Here is a 14814-nt window from a genome sequence, read left to right on the forward strand (position 1 = left end):
CTCTCTGAATAAAAATTAAATTGCTCTGCGCCAGAAACGGTCAGAAACTCTTGGCAGTTAAGGGTGAGCAAGCTTCACACTTACCCTACCGTCGGTACGTAATCATAGCGTCCAAATAAACCTATGATTTTAGAATATATCTTTTGAAAACTGTGCTACCTTCTAACATGACAAAAAAATCTAAATCATTGGAAAACAGACGGCTAAAAAGAACATAGCCCCCGTACTAGCACACTAGATCTGTTTATTTGTTTTTTTTTTATTAAGGCTCGCAACATCTAAGGCTCACAACAAATCAATATATGTACTGTGAGAAAAAGCCAACTTTAGCAGCGATTAAGATTTTGACTGTATTTTTATTTCAATTAAATAAAGTTTAACTTTAAGAAGTTAAACCATTTGCACGGTTAAATAATTATAAAGATAAAGAAATAACGCCTACGAAATTAGCAGCTGTATCTGATTTATTACTAAGGTAAACATATCTAATATTACTCGTACAATGATAAAAATTTTAAAAGCTTCTAATTATATCAACTTGCTAGTCCCTTGTGGTAGAACAATAATACAACAAACCTATTAAGAGGCTATGTATTATCATTTCAGATTAGATTTAATAAAGTAAGAAAGAGCAAAGATTATTAAGTCAAACCTGTATTAAAGGGCCTATCTATTGAAATCTCAGATTAGATTTAATTAAGTAATAAAGAGGAAACCCACCGAAACAATAAATGGCGAGTGCCTCTAATATCTATTACAACTTTTGCGGTGATAAATACACTTTATGAAAATATATTTTGTCGAGTTTTCTTAATGGTGTGTAAGCATTTCCAAGGTTTAAAATGTTAATAAAGAAATTTAAATTGAAACGTTCACGAAGATTTACAAATTCTCTGTTACAGAGGAGCAATATGATGCAAAATGGATAGGTTTCCACCTAACATCAAACTTACAAATCTGATTATAAATAAATACTCTTAAGCGAGTAATAAAGTGTATGTATTTAGTAACTATTGTGTTCGATAAGACTTGGCATGTCACTGCATGCAAATGGTGAAGGAATAGGATTGAATCTGTAAAGTACTAGAATCCTGTAAATAGTTACCAGTAGCCAGTCTCTAGTACTCAGTCACTAGGAATACGTCACTAATAATGAGTCACTAATAGTCACCAATAGTCAGTCTGCATGTCACAAATGCATTCAGACATTGTTACATTGTGAGGCTACGATGTTAATTATATTTTATTACCACTCTAATAATTGTTACAATATAAGGCAACTAAATATAGAATTGAACTAATACCGTAATGTTAAACCTACATTCCTAATCAAACAGTTTTTCAATTTTGTAACAATATAAATCAAAGAAATCAAGTTTAATTATAAAACTTTTTTATATTACATCATAATAAACACTTTAATTTGAAAGTAATGAAGTAAATAACAGGAAACCATTTTGAGTTTTACTATATATTAAATGCGGTAATTCTTTAACGCACGATGTTACTTGTATACTATTCTTATACGCAATATAATTAATTTATAAATATCCTAGCAGTTACCAGCGGCTTTGCACGCAATTTCCTGTTGAAAAACTGGACAATATATCCATGTATTCTTTTTCTATGACATAATAAAAAGTCCAGAAACTCAAAGATAATCTCGATAGTCACTCAAAGCTATTCCAATCCCCTGATCCTATTTAGATTTAAGTTTAAAGAACAGAGGTTTGGGATCCTGAATTCGTAAAGTGAAACAGTTTTTGTAAGATTAGTATTTCCCTCCAACATTCCATGATAATTTATTGAAGTTCTTCGATGGCTTCAGTAACAAAGAGAGTTAGCCTTTTTATCCCAATGACGAAAGTGTATCGTAAAACTAAAAAGTTGCTGCGGTCAATATGGGTATGTCTGGTCGTTTAAATTTTCCCCCGGTGTTTTGGCATAATAAGTCGCCCACTATTATCTTTTTATTTTCATTAGCAATGTAAACAGATGTTTCAGAATGTTTGTCGAATTATAACTGTCAACCGATGTTTAGTGCCAGTTTAATTTGAATTATGAAACGTTATTACGTTTCGTTCTTATCATAACAATAGAATGTAAACAAACTAATTTTTCAATTTCAATTCGACTTTAATTGGTGAAATGAATGTGTTATGGGTGGTAAAAAGCACTCGAAATGTTAATTCAGACATAAAGCTATACCTGTTCCAAATTTCAGCACAATCCCTATAGCAGTTTCAGCGTGATTCGAGGACAAACCTTCAGACATCCAAACATCAAAATATCTAAATATTCAAACTTTCACATTTATAATATTAGTGGTATTATAGTACTGATTTATTATATACCACTAACCTGGCAAATGTTAAACAATTTAATTTGTTCTAGTTTCTTTGTAAACTTTACAAAAAATCCTAATTTTTATTTGAAATATGAAGAAAAAAATATTTGATAACATCTTATAGTGATATAACGTACCAAATAATGATAATGATAATGATATCAAGTCTATAATCTTTAAAATAACAGGAGATTTATCAACAAGATTTGGATTGAAGGATACAAAATGTTAAATATTATATTGTATATAATTGACTTTTTTACTAATCACTATTCACAATAGTTCCAGTTTTATGAATTACCATATTAATTAATTATCATAGGAGAACACAACATAATAAATTATATGTTGTAATAGTATCAAAATATACAAGTTAGACGGAAAATTGTCTAATTGCGATGCTCAGGACACTTAGGATAAGGACACTCAGGATGAGTATCGTATCCTTTTCCAAGGTTTGACACGAAAAACTTTCTACCCTCTTCACCTTGATCCAAAGCATTCAGCTTCGCCATTTCCGTAGTGGACAGTTGGAAGTCAAATATCTGCAAGATAAACAACAAATTAAAGGACATTCTACTGGAAGAAATATAAAAATTATAATTATTTTATATATAGAATAGTACTATGGACATAACATCGTCAATTTATAAGAATCAGTATAAAATTAATAGTATTATTTTAATAACCATCAGTTGTATGTTTAAACAATGTGCATTTTTTAGTAGTACCAAATATAAAAATTAGAATAAAATAATACATATAAAATAATATAGAAGGACTCAAAACGTATACTAACATCCAGGTTCTGTTTAAGACGTTCAGGATTAGAACTTTTCGGTATGACCGCCACCCCAAGCTGCAGCAGGTGTCTCAGCAGAATTTGGCCTACAGTTTTCTTGTGGACCTTGGCTATGTGCACCACATCATCTTCTGTCATTGGAGATTTGAGTTGAGACCTTCAAACAGATTATACATATATCGTAAATTTTTTGAACCTTGAAAATTGAATTTCTTGGAGTATCACTGCCTCCAAATAGGTGGCACTCCTAATTAGGAGTTTTGATATACGAGTAGATTATGGCTGCTTACAATCTCTTTTACTGACACTGGACACACATATAATTAGTGCTGTAAACATAAACATTGATTTTATGAAACCTTTTACGGGTTTTTTGGATTTTAAATTAAACTTCAAATAAAATTGTGTAACTAAAAAACAAGAGAGTAAAAAACTACAGAAAGCCCTAACTCAAAACTGTGTCTTTGAATTTGGAATGAAAAACGTATCTAGTATAAAAGAATTATATTTGCACGTAAAGTACTATTTTGATATTTTTTATACTTTAGCATTAAGTACTGGATGTGATGAAATAGGCTACGTGTTAATGAATTTGTGTGTGTAAATTTCATTGAAGCCGTTACTAGTGTGTTGCTTTAATAAATAAAAAAATTGCGAAATAAATAAAACACGAAAGCGAAGGCATAGCGCTTAGATTGAGCCTGTAGGCAAAAAATTAGCAAAAAAAAAATTCGAAACAAACAAATTAGTTTAAGGTCCATGTTAAAACATACCATTTAAAGACATGGTAATAGATTTTCCTTGCCAGTTAAATATGCCTTTAGAATCTCTTTTCTCCGTTAACATCAATGTAAACAACGAATGGTAGAACTACATATTATATTACTCTGCAAGGTAACATCCATGAGTTCAGTCTTCAATCTTGGTGCAGCTCCAAATCATGTTTAAATGAAAGATTTATTCTATTAACAAACTTAGACCAAAATTGTCCATGAGCCAACCATGCGTTTCTTCTATGATCAATGGTTAAAGAAAACACTGTTCAGTTTGCGGATTAATCTTTCCGTATATGTATGTATGTATGTATATATACATACATATACGGAAATATATATGTGTAGACATATATGAAAGACATATATACATACATATATATGTATATATGTATGTATGTATATACATATATATATATATTTACATTAAATTGTATAAACGGCAATAGCCTTATTTAATTTCAATAAACGTTGAATCGCAAAAAGTACTTGCTCCGCCGGGAGTCGAACCCGGATCTCTCACTTGCCGGGTGAATGTGCTACCATTACACCACAGAGCGCTTACTTTTTCCGATTCAATTATTTTGTATTTGGCCGTATCTGTCACATATGTGTTTAAATAAGCAAACTAACATATGATCGGAAGACCAAATACCTGTCAAACGACTTTTATTTACATTAAATTGTATAAACGGCAATAGCCTTATTTAATTTCAATAAACGTTGAATCGCAAAAAGTACTTGCTCCGCCGGGAGTCGAACCCGGATCTCTCACTTGCCGGGTGAATGTGCTACCATTACACCACAGAGCGCTTACTTTTTCCGATTCAATTATTTTGTATTGGCCGTATCTGTCACATATGTGTTTAAATAAGCAAACTAACATATATATATATATATATTTATATGTATATGTTATGTAAAATATTTTGGTCCTTACTACACAGCCGGAAAAATGTATACCTGTTCCCAGGCTTCTTTTTACGTTCATTATTTCCTTCCGCTAATATGTTTTAACATTTTGCATTGCATACAGCCGTACACATCTCTCCAGCACCCACTAACGCTGTTATTGCTAAAAATCATAAGTTATTAGTTTATATTTCCCTTCTCTTCTTTCTTCCTTTTTTAAATTAATATATTTTACTGGACTTTATAACCTTTATGTCTACTTCTGTACAGCCCTTTCGTACATTGTTCATTCTGCCAAGCAGGATTGTGGCTGTAATCGTTATATTTGCAGTTTTTGCAGCCTATATTTTCTTTATTGTTTCGTTGAAGTTGAGTTATTTGCTACCGAAAGGTCGAGACAAATTCGTCTAATTACATTGCTCTACTACGTGGCCGAATCTCTGAGTCATCCTGCCAAGCCTATATCAGACTTGTCCCTACAATCCTTACATTCCTCTACTTTCACTTGGCGTATTCATAATCGTGATAGATTACTGCAAGATGAACTTATGTACTGGGTTTCCTGTTACTTATCGTACATTTTTAAAATCATGCTTAATGTCAATTCCCTTTTGAAATGTTCACTTATTTCGTGTCCTTTAATGTTTCTATCAAATACGTATTACTTTACATCCCAGTCTCTACGGTCCAAATTCACGCCGCACACCATCATAACAAGTGTCTGCCGCACTGGCTTCTTAGCTCTTAATTTATTACTCGTTTACGTTTAATATTTTACCGATTTGCCTGTACCGTCTTCACCACAAAATCAATAAATATCATCAATAAGTAGTCTATCCTTCTACTAATAATCCACTTGAATTTCAGTCTGATTTCAAATAATCGCACAAGCATCAGTATCTTTATGCTTTTTTTTCACATCTTCAACTCCCTTTCTCTTTTATTTTAGTGGAGGAAATGGAAGAAGGTAGAAAAAGAAGGAGATAAGCTTTGATCTCCTGTTTTAAACTTTGCTTAGAACACCTGGCACTGCTGTTCAACATTCAAAGTATCATCAAAACTAGCTCACATTGATTTCTTGTACATTAAAGAGAAAACTTATAGCAGGTTCACAATTAAAATTATATGGCCGATATAACTATTTAATTTTTAAATACATGATGTTTCTTTCTTATACTCACTCGGTCATGTTCTTGGGTCCGTTGAAGACGGAGACCGCAGCAGGAGAGCCGAGGCAGGCGTATGCGGTGACAGGTACTCCGTGCTTTTCTCCCCACTCTCGTAGTTCTTTCTGCTGGAAGTATAAGTGGCATTCCACCTGTTCCACAAAACATTATAATTCATTTTTGTTAGTCATTAATCACAATCAACAAAACCAACACAAGTATTATACAGTCTATAAAACAATTCAGTAAAAAACAGTTTTGTAAAAAGGCTAGTTCCTTCATTACAGGGAAACTTAAACTGCACCTGGTTTGTGGAAGGAGGGATTCTGGCAATCTTCATCAGCCGATCCATTTGGCGAATATTGAAGTCAGACACTCCGATAAACTTGGTCCTGCCAGCATCCACCTGCGCTTCCATAGCCTGAAACATACAGTAATTACTGTTTCCAAATTAATGAATCAACACTAAAAAATATGTTTATAATTATTTCGATTCTGGGATGCAATTTCCTTACATCATATGCTTGTTATATTGCATCACATTTGTTTTCTAGAGACCAAAGCAGCGTTCAGAATGAATATTTCAGTAAATAGGACGCCTTTTGTCGAAGAGTAATATAAATTGAAATACCACCATTCTACCATAGCTCTTATATAATGAGTTGAACGTAAAAGATTAGTTTAATTATAGCTGCAAGCCTTGTTAAGACACATAATGTTTGAATAAAGTCTTTTCCAAAGTAATTAGTAGCGTATATGCTACATAGCTATAAGAGACTTCTGTATTGAAGGGAATAATAAAATGGCATTATGGACATTAAAGCCTTACCTTCCAGATTGCCACGTGATCAGTGTTCATGTCTAGTTTAAGGTATCCATTCTGGTCTAAAGGAAATAAAACTTCCCCAGGCTGGAAACCCACAGGTTTATGCAGAAGGAACAGATCTAAGTAATCTAACTGGAGAGATTTTAGAGATCGTAGAAGATATTCTTCCACTAAGTCCTTGTTCATTGCAACCATCGGTAGCTGTAACAAACATAGAGATAAAATAAGATAGATGAAAAAGCATAATTGTCAGTAAGTTCCCTAGAAGTACAATTAACTGAATACTGCTCTTAAACCAACAAACACATCGGTACTAGTAACGATGTTCTATGTTGGAAACTTTTTATCCAACCGATATTTCAAATATGAGAGGTGATAACGTTTAACCCTTTTCCCATGTCCTCTTGGCATTGCTTAAATTATCCAATTATTCCTGTAATATTCTTTGTTTGAACTTTATTTTTAGGTATACTGTAGTATGCCAGTATACTTTCAGAAATAGAGTACCTAACGCTGGTACTGTCAAATTTATTAATTAGAACAAAGAGCACACCTCCAAATAATATACCAAAGATTTTTTTTGTAATCAAATCTATTTGCTCTTTACTTTCAATCCCGAGGATACAATATTAAAAATACCGTCACGTGGGCCGAGGCCTATGCGTGAGGGCGAGCTCTTATTTAAAATAATTTTGACGATTTCCTTGTTTTAAATAATGTTAATTTTGCGATGTAAATAATGTTAATTATTTCAATAATGATAGTGTTAAGATCCTGTTTGATCCGTGCTATTCATGTGTGCACTCAAAATGTACTTGTATGTAAATACTACAGTTTTAAAAGATATGTATTTCATAGTAGATGCAATTCAAGTTATATAAATAGTTTGACGCACTATCCTTAGGGAAAAATGGTTATCTACTTAAAAAACTTTTCAGGAAAGATTAGATACCAATGTTTATTTAGAAATAACTGAACCTTATTTTTAACAAAACCTTAAGAACATACAAATCTGAGAAATACTTAATAAGTAACAAATCCTGAAAAATACGAAAATCCCTAATATATAGTTCTTTGTTGCTTCTATTTTACCTTAGTAACGATAAAAAGTTCCTCCCTCTTAATCTTTCCACTGTCCAGCCATCTCTTGAGAGCTTTCCCAATGGCCGCCTCATTGTTGTACATGTAGGCCGTGTCTATGTGTCTGTAGCCGGCCTCTATAGCCATGTCGATAACTCTTCCCACTTCGTCATCACTGATCTATGGAAACACTTACTTATTTAATACAGTGAAAAATACAGATTCCTTCAGTGTTTTCAGGGCATGGAAATATTTTGAAACGTTAATCTTTGCAGCATAAGTAATGGTCTAAGTTCATTTAAAATCAAAATAAATAACTGTAAAAGATTATTAAATATTAATTTACAAATGGCAAAACACTGTTTGATATATGGTAATAAGAAGGTAATGCACGTTAAATTAACATGATTACTTTAATCTAATATTTAAAATTTGATAGAAAGAAACACATACTAACCTAATAATTAATCAATCGTAACAAAAAACTTTATAAACTTCTAGTCACCCCATTTGTTCTTTAAATTTACTTCAAGGTTTACTAACAATCACTGATTTTCTATGTTATAATACTGTACGTAAATTGTAAAACCAGCTAAATAAAATTTTATAACACCTATAAAAGAATCCTTAGACATTTTTGTCACTACTGTGGAAAAAATATTTGAATGTGTTTTCGAAGCGAATGAACATGATAAACTGTAATTTCCAGACATTTACTTGTATTTAATAGCCAAACACAATTTAAAGACGCTTAGTCTAAGCTAAGTTAAGACGTATACTTGTCTTTATAATACATTTCTGGTGAAACTTAAAGCTTTAGTGATAGAGGACTTTATAATATAGTACATGTACGCGTCCCATACACTTTTCACATATTTTCTTGATCGAAACATCAAGGCAAACCCTACATCGGCGTTGGAAAATAAATTCACGTGAAACAAACGTGCTCATACACGGGCAAAGGTTACGAAAAGCGTGGGAAACAGCGATTATATAGATACAGATAAGGAATTACCTTTGAATAGGTCGTATTTATCCTTCCAATGGGGACTTTAAAATAAAAAATTCTTATTTTTAGCAAAAGTTTCAATCTATTTTATAGATTACATACAGATTAGTAACATCTGTCTAATGATGGTGATACAATATTAAAGATGCATATTATATTTTATCAGTCCAGTAACACAATCGTACAGACTACATATCTCTACACTGCCTTCGAAGTTATTATGAGTCTTATATTTAATTAATTCATCTGAAATATATTGTACTTAACCTGTAATGATGATATGATTTACCTAATTATATTTATTGATCATATTTAATCATAAAATTATTTACATTTGCTATTCTCTTTATTAAGCTTTTAACTTATATAAAATGTAACCTCCATAACAATTATTATTACCAGACAAATTTAATAATTCAGAAATTCATTCTTTTTGCACTGTTAAATATTTCTTATAAAATGTTTCACCACTATCAGCATTTAAATGGTTCAACGTGCCATGATGGCAAGGTTATATATTACCACGCGAAAATAGAATGCATTGTGCAACACTAGTATTTAAAGGCGAAGTTTTGTTCCTTATTTTACTACTATTTATATAAACAGACAACCTCAAAAGTTAAACATTTTGATTAGATCATAGCTATACCAGCATAACCATATTACTTATTACAAAAGATACAATATGATACATTTTATATGTTAGATAAAAAGCCAAGCCCGTGTATAAAAATATATAAAAATAGAATAATCTCTTACAATGTTTTGTACATACTTCACAATGATATTTGAGATTTACAAACAAAGTATACAATCAGTAATGCACACTTAAGCTGAATAGACATGAGAGTAGTGTATCTCGGTAAATGACATTTTACTATTGAGTTGATTGATGTGCCAATTCAACCTGCTAAAATAGGAAAAGCGGATGTCCCTCTTAATTTATTCAGTCATCTCTTAATTTATTGTTTTCAAATATTTGTTATTCACACATTTATTACAAGACAGTAAAAACACCACGAGAGGTACCAGGAAAGACGTGAACCAAGGTCGTAATAACCGTTAAAGTTTAGTTACATTTCAAAACAAATAAAACGAGGCAATACTTTAATTTCAATAATTTCATTTTCAAATTCAAACTACAGCACTGCACATAACATGCTATATTGTAACGGCATAAACTACATGTTAATGAAAACTACTTTAATATATTACTTATATAACATATAACTTTAAGAATAAAAATATCGGGTACCAATTATGTATGCAGAAAGATATTATCGAGGAAAATAACAGTCACTATGACATGCATGGTTCCCAAATGCAAATTATTGGTACTTAGTTTAGACATGTAGAATACTGCAAAAATCAATATACAAGGCATCCTGTAGGCGTCTCATGATTTCCAGTCATTACAAGTGGATCACCACAGATATGTGAGCTTTGAGATGTAATTACCACCAACAAATCACCCCGTTTGGATGTCAGGAGAACTAACACGTGTGGATATCATACTTGCTGGTGAGATGTAATTACCTCCAAAAATTAACCTGTTCGGATGTCAGGAGAACTAAAACGGGTGAATGTCACACTTGCTAGTGAGTTGTAATTACCTCCAACAAATTACCCCGTTTGGATGTCAGAGGAACTAAATCGGGTGAATATCATACATATTGTGTTTCCATCCTTTCCATATTAATTACATGTAGGTAACCCGGTTTTGAGTACTGCTGTAATGTTTACCTAATTCAGAAGAACATAAAGTAATGTTAAAATAATAAAGTAGTTTTCGATTTTTGCTTGTTAAACATGTTTTAGTCAGAGATTAATATAGTGTATTTATTACTCATGATAAATAATAGGCAATTACAGTAGTCCTGATATTATCATGATATTATACCTAACAGAAGATAACTAAATAGTACCATATATTTTATTTTTCATTGAGACGTGTTTTTATTTTTTCGTTGTTAAAATGTAAGCAAATGTGTAACGTGAAATATAATTCTGTAAAAGGGTGAAGAAATATCTTGGAAAAACTGTAAATAACATTGAGATTAATTTTACTCCATATATTATATTTTCCTCTTCTCTTTTGAAGGGATTTAATGTTGTTTTAAATAAATTACCCCAAAATGATCTTTTTACTAGAGCTTCTGAAATTGATACCACAGGTTTACATTTAACATGACCTCTAGATTGGAGGCACAGTGTATATAAAATCCTTATAAATTTATTTCACTGAGATGATTTACAGGAGTTCCATTTTTATTACTCTAATGGTTTTCCCTTTATGTGCTTAATATTCCTAAAATAAGTATAGGTACATAATTTTTTATGCATTTGGGTTCCATTATTAGACATACTTTCCAATTATTCCCGTATAATTTTAACTTAAGCGCACAACTTTATAATATAAAATAATAATTTACCAATTTTTCCACGTAAATCTCTTTTAATTATAAACATTGAAATTTATTTATTAAAGAGCTTTTCCGAGCCGAAAATACCAAAAAGAGTTCTTAGATTTGAAGTTATTAATAATCTTCTTGTCAAAAATGTCAATAATTCTTTGTATTAAAGCTGCTTTATATTTTATATTTGAAACATATCTAACTTTAAAACATTAAAGTTGGTCCTTTCAAATGTTTCAATTCCAGAAAACATAATTATGTTAATAAAATTTATGAAACATCTTCTAAGTAAAATATATCATTTTCCATATTCCACTGCACTTGCTTCCATCCCATATTACGTTAAATATAAACTTATGTAAATATAACTCATTATAAATAGTATTAGCTTGTACTGTTGTTTGTTTATTACCTTAATTTTATGTGTTCAGTCACATGTAATAATTTAGTCAAATTCTAGTTTTCCATACTTTCCATCTAGCTAAATTTTGCATATACGTTTTGAGAAAGAATTATCAATTAATAAGTGTTGTTCAAGTCATGCATCTTTGTAAAACTTAGCATTGCGTTGGTTTGCAATTAATATTTTCTAATAATAATATAGTACATTTAGGAAATACCTTTTCTTCTGAACTTCGTGTCAGGGTGCCAAGGCCGATAACTGGCATTTTCATCCCGGCAGAGGAAGTGATAACTGAAGCTTTAGTCAGATTGGCAGCCATGGTCGCGTCTGTAGTGAACTGTAATAACCCCTGTTATTATATATATAGCAGCTGTGAAGTGGTCTTATTAGCCACTAATACGTAGCTGATAGGAAACACCACTCTAGATGTGTCGTAGTGTGGCGTTATCTATGTAGAAACTCAAATGGTTTAAACTTCTTTACTTTGGAGTGGTCCGAATATTACACAAGAGTCTGAAATACATTGACTGGCTACTAATATTGGACTACGAGTCATACTTTTAATTTATTATCATTGCTTAGATGTAAGGTTGTGCAATAAATGTTCGGTTAGTTAAACAATTTTTATTTATAGCCTGTAAATATCCTACTTTAAAACTTAAAATTAATTTCTACAATTCCACAATGGATAGTAGATAGATAATACAGTATTTAGAGGCATCTAATAATTTTTAAAATACATACATGGCAGCTGATAAGTGGGAATAACATTTTTTATTTTTTTATTTATACTATTTTTATGTAAAAAATAAACTTATTAAAAACCTATACCAAAATTAAGAAGCTAAAGCGTAGATAAAATGAGTTAAAGGAGATAAAAGTTACTTAAAGTGGAAAAAAATATATCATCATCAGATGGCATAAATTCTTATCTAACATAATGCTATTTAATTGTAGCCATGGAATTTATTTCTACCCGGCATACTAATTTGTTCACAACTGGGGTAAGAGTTCTTGCGGTATTTGGAATAGAGATGTATGAATGACGAAATATCGTGTAGCTACATTGAAGACATCAAAATTTAATTTAATAGATTACAATCTAAATACTTTATCATATCAGACTTGATCCAAATTTGAGTTAAAAAACACAACAACAAAATTGGAACTCAAAAAAACACATCAATTGCCACATGAATAAATGTCATCACTCGAAATACTAACATACAAATTTTTATATTTCTTGACCTCATAAATGTAAATCATGGTACTAGCTAGAAAAAGAATTCTCAGCATATTATTCCATCTCCTTGATCCATGAAATGGTTCACAATATACTTGAAACCCTGAGAAGAAAACTCCAACAGCATCTCTGAAGTATTAAAACGTAATTTGAAAATTTCCAATACTAGTACACAACTCTATCTCATTGCTCCAAGCGGACCTCACATTGACAACGGGGACGACTATCGGAACATTACTCTAAAGAACAAAAGGTTGTCTGTCTTATGCGGAGAGTTTAAGGTAAGAAAACTACAAATTGACAATTTATTCTGTCTTTTTTCTACACATAGTATTTGAACGGACTCATAGAGGACCGTTTTCTGCAACCTTGATTTAGGATAGAAAACGTCCCTACGCAAAACTCTAGTAAAGTACAGTAATTTGGAAAACTCCAATCTCCGCATTCAATCCCGTCCTGGTACTCCAGTAATTTTAAAGGATTCCAATAGGGTTGTGACTCGAGTAATTACGATGAACAACAATTTGTCTCCCTATCCTCTGTGAAGTAAGTTATGGGCACTCGTAGAAAAGCATATCCTAACATTGTCTTCAGTCTTATTGCTCCAGTTTATGTTTCAAAAGATTTCCTAAAGGAGAGTTTATTTAAACCTAATGTGAACAATGTAACTTTCCATAGCATTTCGGATATAACTTAAAGTGATTTGGAAAATTCTAATCTCAATCCGGTACCCTTTATCTCTAGAAAGTCTAAAGGACACCTGTAGACCGGAAGGAGCTCTATACTGGACCTTTTTAAATGAACGTAAATCCAAAAACATAACTCGCAGATAATCTGAGTACATACGTTTTAAAACCCCTTAATAGTAAGGTTCCACTAATTTAATAGTGCCAACAGCAACTTTGTGTCTATTATAAAACATAATATGTTTTATTATTAACATAATATAATATATTATATTATTAACATCTTCAATATTATTGAAGATGTTAATAATAAAGAAGTTAATCATCATCCACACTAATTTTGTTGGAGTTTGCAATAAGAGAATGTCAAAACAGTAAAAAATTTAATTTAATATAGTATCGAATTAAATGTGAAATAATTTTCTCATATTTTTTTTAATTCCCTTACCTAGCTTTTTAATATCGAAAAACGTTGTGTCCAATATAAAGTTATAAACACTAAGACTTTTACATTAATATATATCTCAATGCCAATGAGATTTTCAATCACTCAACACGTTATCAATACGACTAAAACACATACAAGCAAATTCATGATGTTCAGTCTGTTAGTGGCCTATTGATATATTATTCACTATAGGTCTGTAACGCATTGACCTGGGATTTGACAGACATCATTCCCGTACACAATGTGCAACTTTGACCAGGACGATGTTGTCAGTTCTAATTTTGAACCTGTTATAAAAGAATATTAAATAGTTTATTGTTGATTCTGTGTATTTTACTTATGAGAAACTATAAACAAATACACTTTATAGATATATATGATAAATTTAGTGTCCTTTGAAGAATCTAATTACTTGGATTTAACATTACTTTTATTCAACTATTCAAAATCTAATAAACAGTAATCCTAAATGGGTATGGTTTTTTATGTTCGATTTAATAATAAAGCACTGGTATGTATTCTATAAAATATTAATTTATCTAAATTAGGTGTAATCTATGAATCAAATGAATCTATGAATATATAAATGCAACGTGATATTTCATTTTGTTACTAATTAATAAACTCATCCTATTGTGAATTTCTCAGTTGGCCGCATTATATTTATTATACCAGGGTATTATAACTTACTGATATAAACGGATA

At 31.1% G+C, this 14814-nt stretch overlaps 1 protein-coding gene across 1 annotated transcript; it reads right to left on the minus strand.

Annotated features, from left to right (window-relative positions):
* Window positions 1-2575: 2575 nt before the first annotated feature.
* LOC124363939 (1,5-anhydro-D-fructose reductase-like) lies at window positions 2576-12052 on the minus strand. The gene is made up of 7 exons (XM_046819211.1): window positions 11950-12052; window positions 7919-8086; window positions 6830-7027; window positions 6305-6421; window positions 6016-6152; window positions 3147-3306; window positions 2576-2892 (listed from the first exon to the last, which is right to left on the minus strand). Exons 1-7 carry the CDS (start codon window positions 12049-12051, stop codon window positions 2737-2739), a joined length of 1038 nt encoding a protein of 345 aa, XP_046675167.1. The 5' UTR covers window position 12052; the 3' UTR covers window positions 2576-2736.
* Window positions 12053-14814: the final 2762 nt, after the last annotated feature.

This window comes from Homalodisca vitripennis, chromosome 5 (assembly GCF_021130785.1).
Source record: "Homalodisca vitripennis isolate AUS2020 chromosome 5, UT_GWSS_2.1, whole genome shotgun sequence".
Taxonomy (NCBI): domain Eukaryota; kingdom Metazoa; phylum Arthropoda; class Insecta; order Hemiptera; family Cicadellidae; genus Homalodisca; species Homalodisca vitripennis.

Coding starts and splice junctions, on each gene's coding strand:
- LOC124363939 (XM_046819211.1), bottom strand. CDS start 12,051: ATGGCTGCCAATCTGACTAAAGCTTCAGTTATCACTTCCTCTGCCGGG. Junction 7,028..7,918: donor AACTTTTTATCGTTACTAAG/GTAAAATAGAAG, acceptor TGTTTGTTACAG/CTACCGATGGTTGCAATGAA. Junction 2,893..3,146: donor GTCTTAAACAGAACCTGGAT/GTTAGTATACGT, acceptor TTTATCTTGCAG/ATATTTGACTTCCAACTGTC.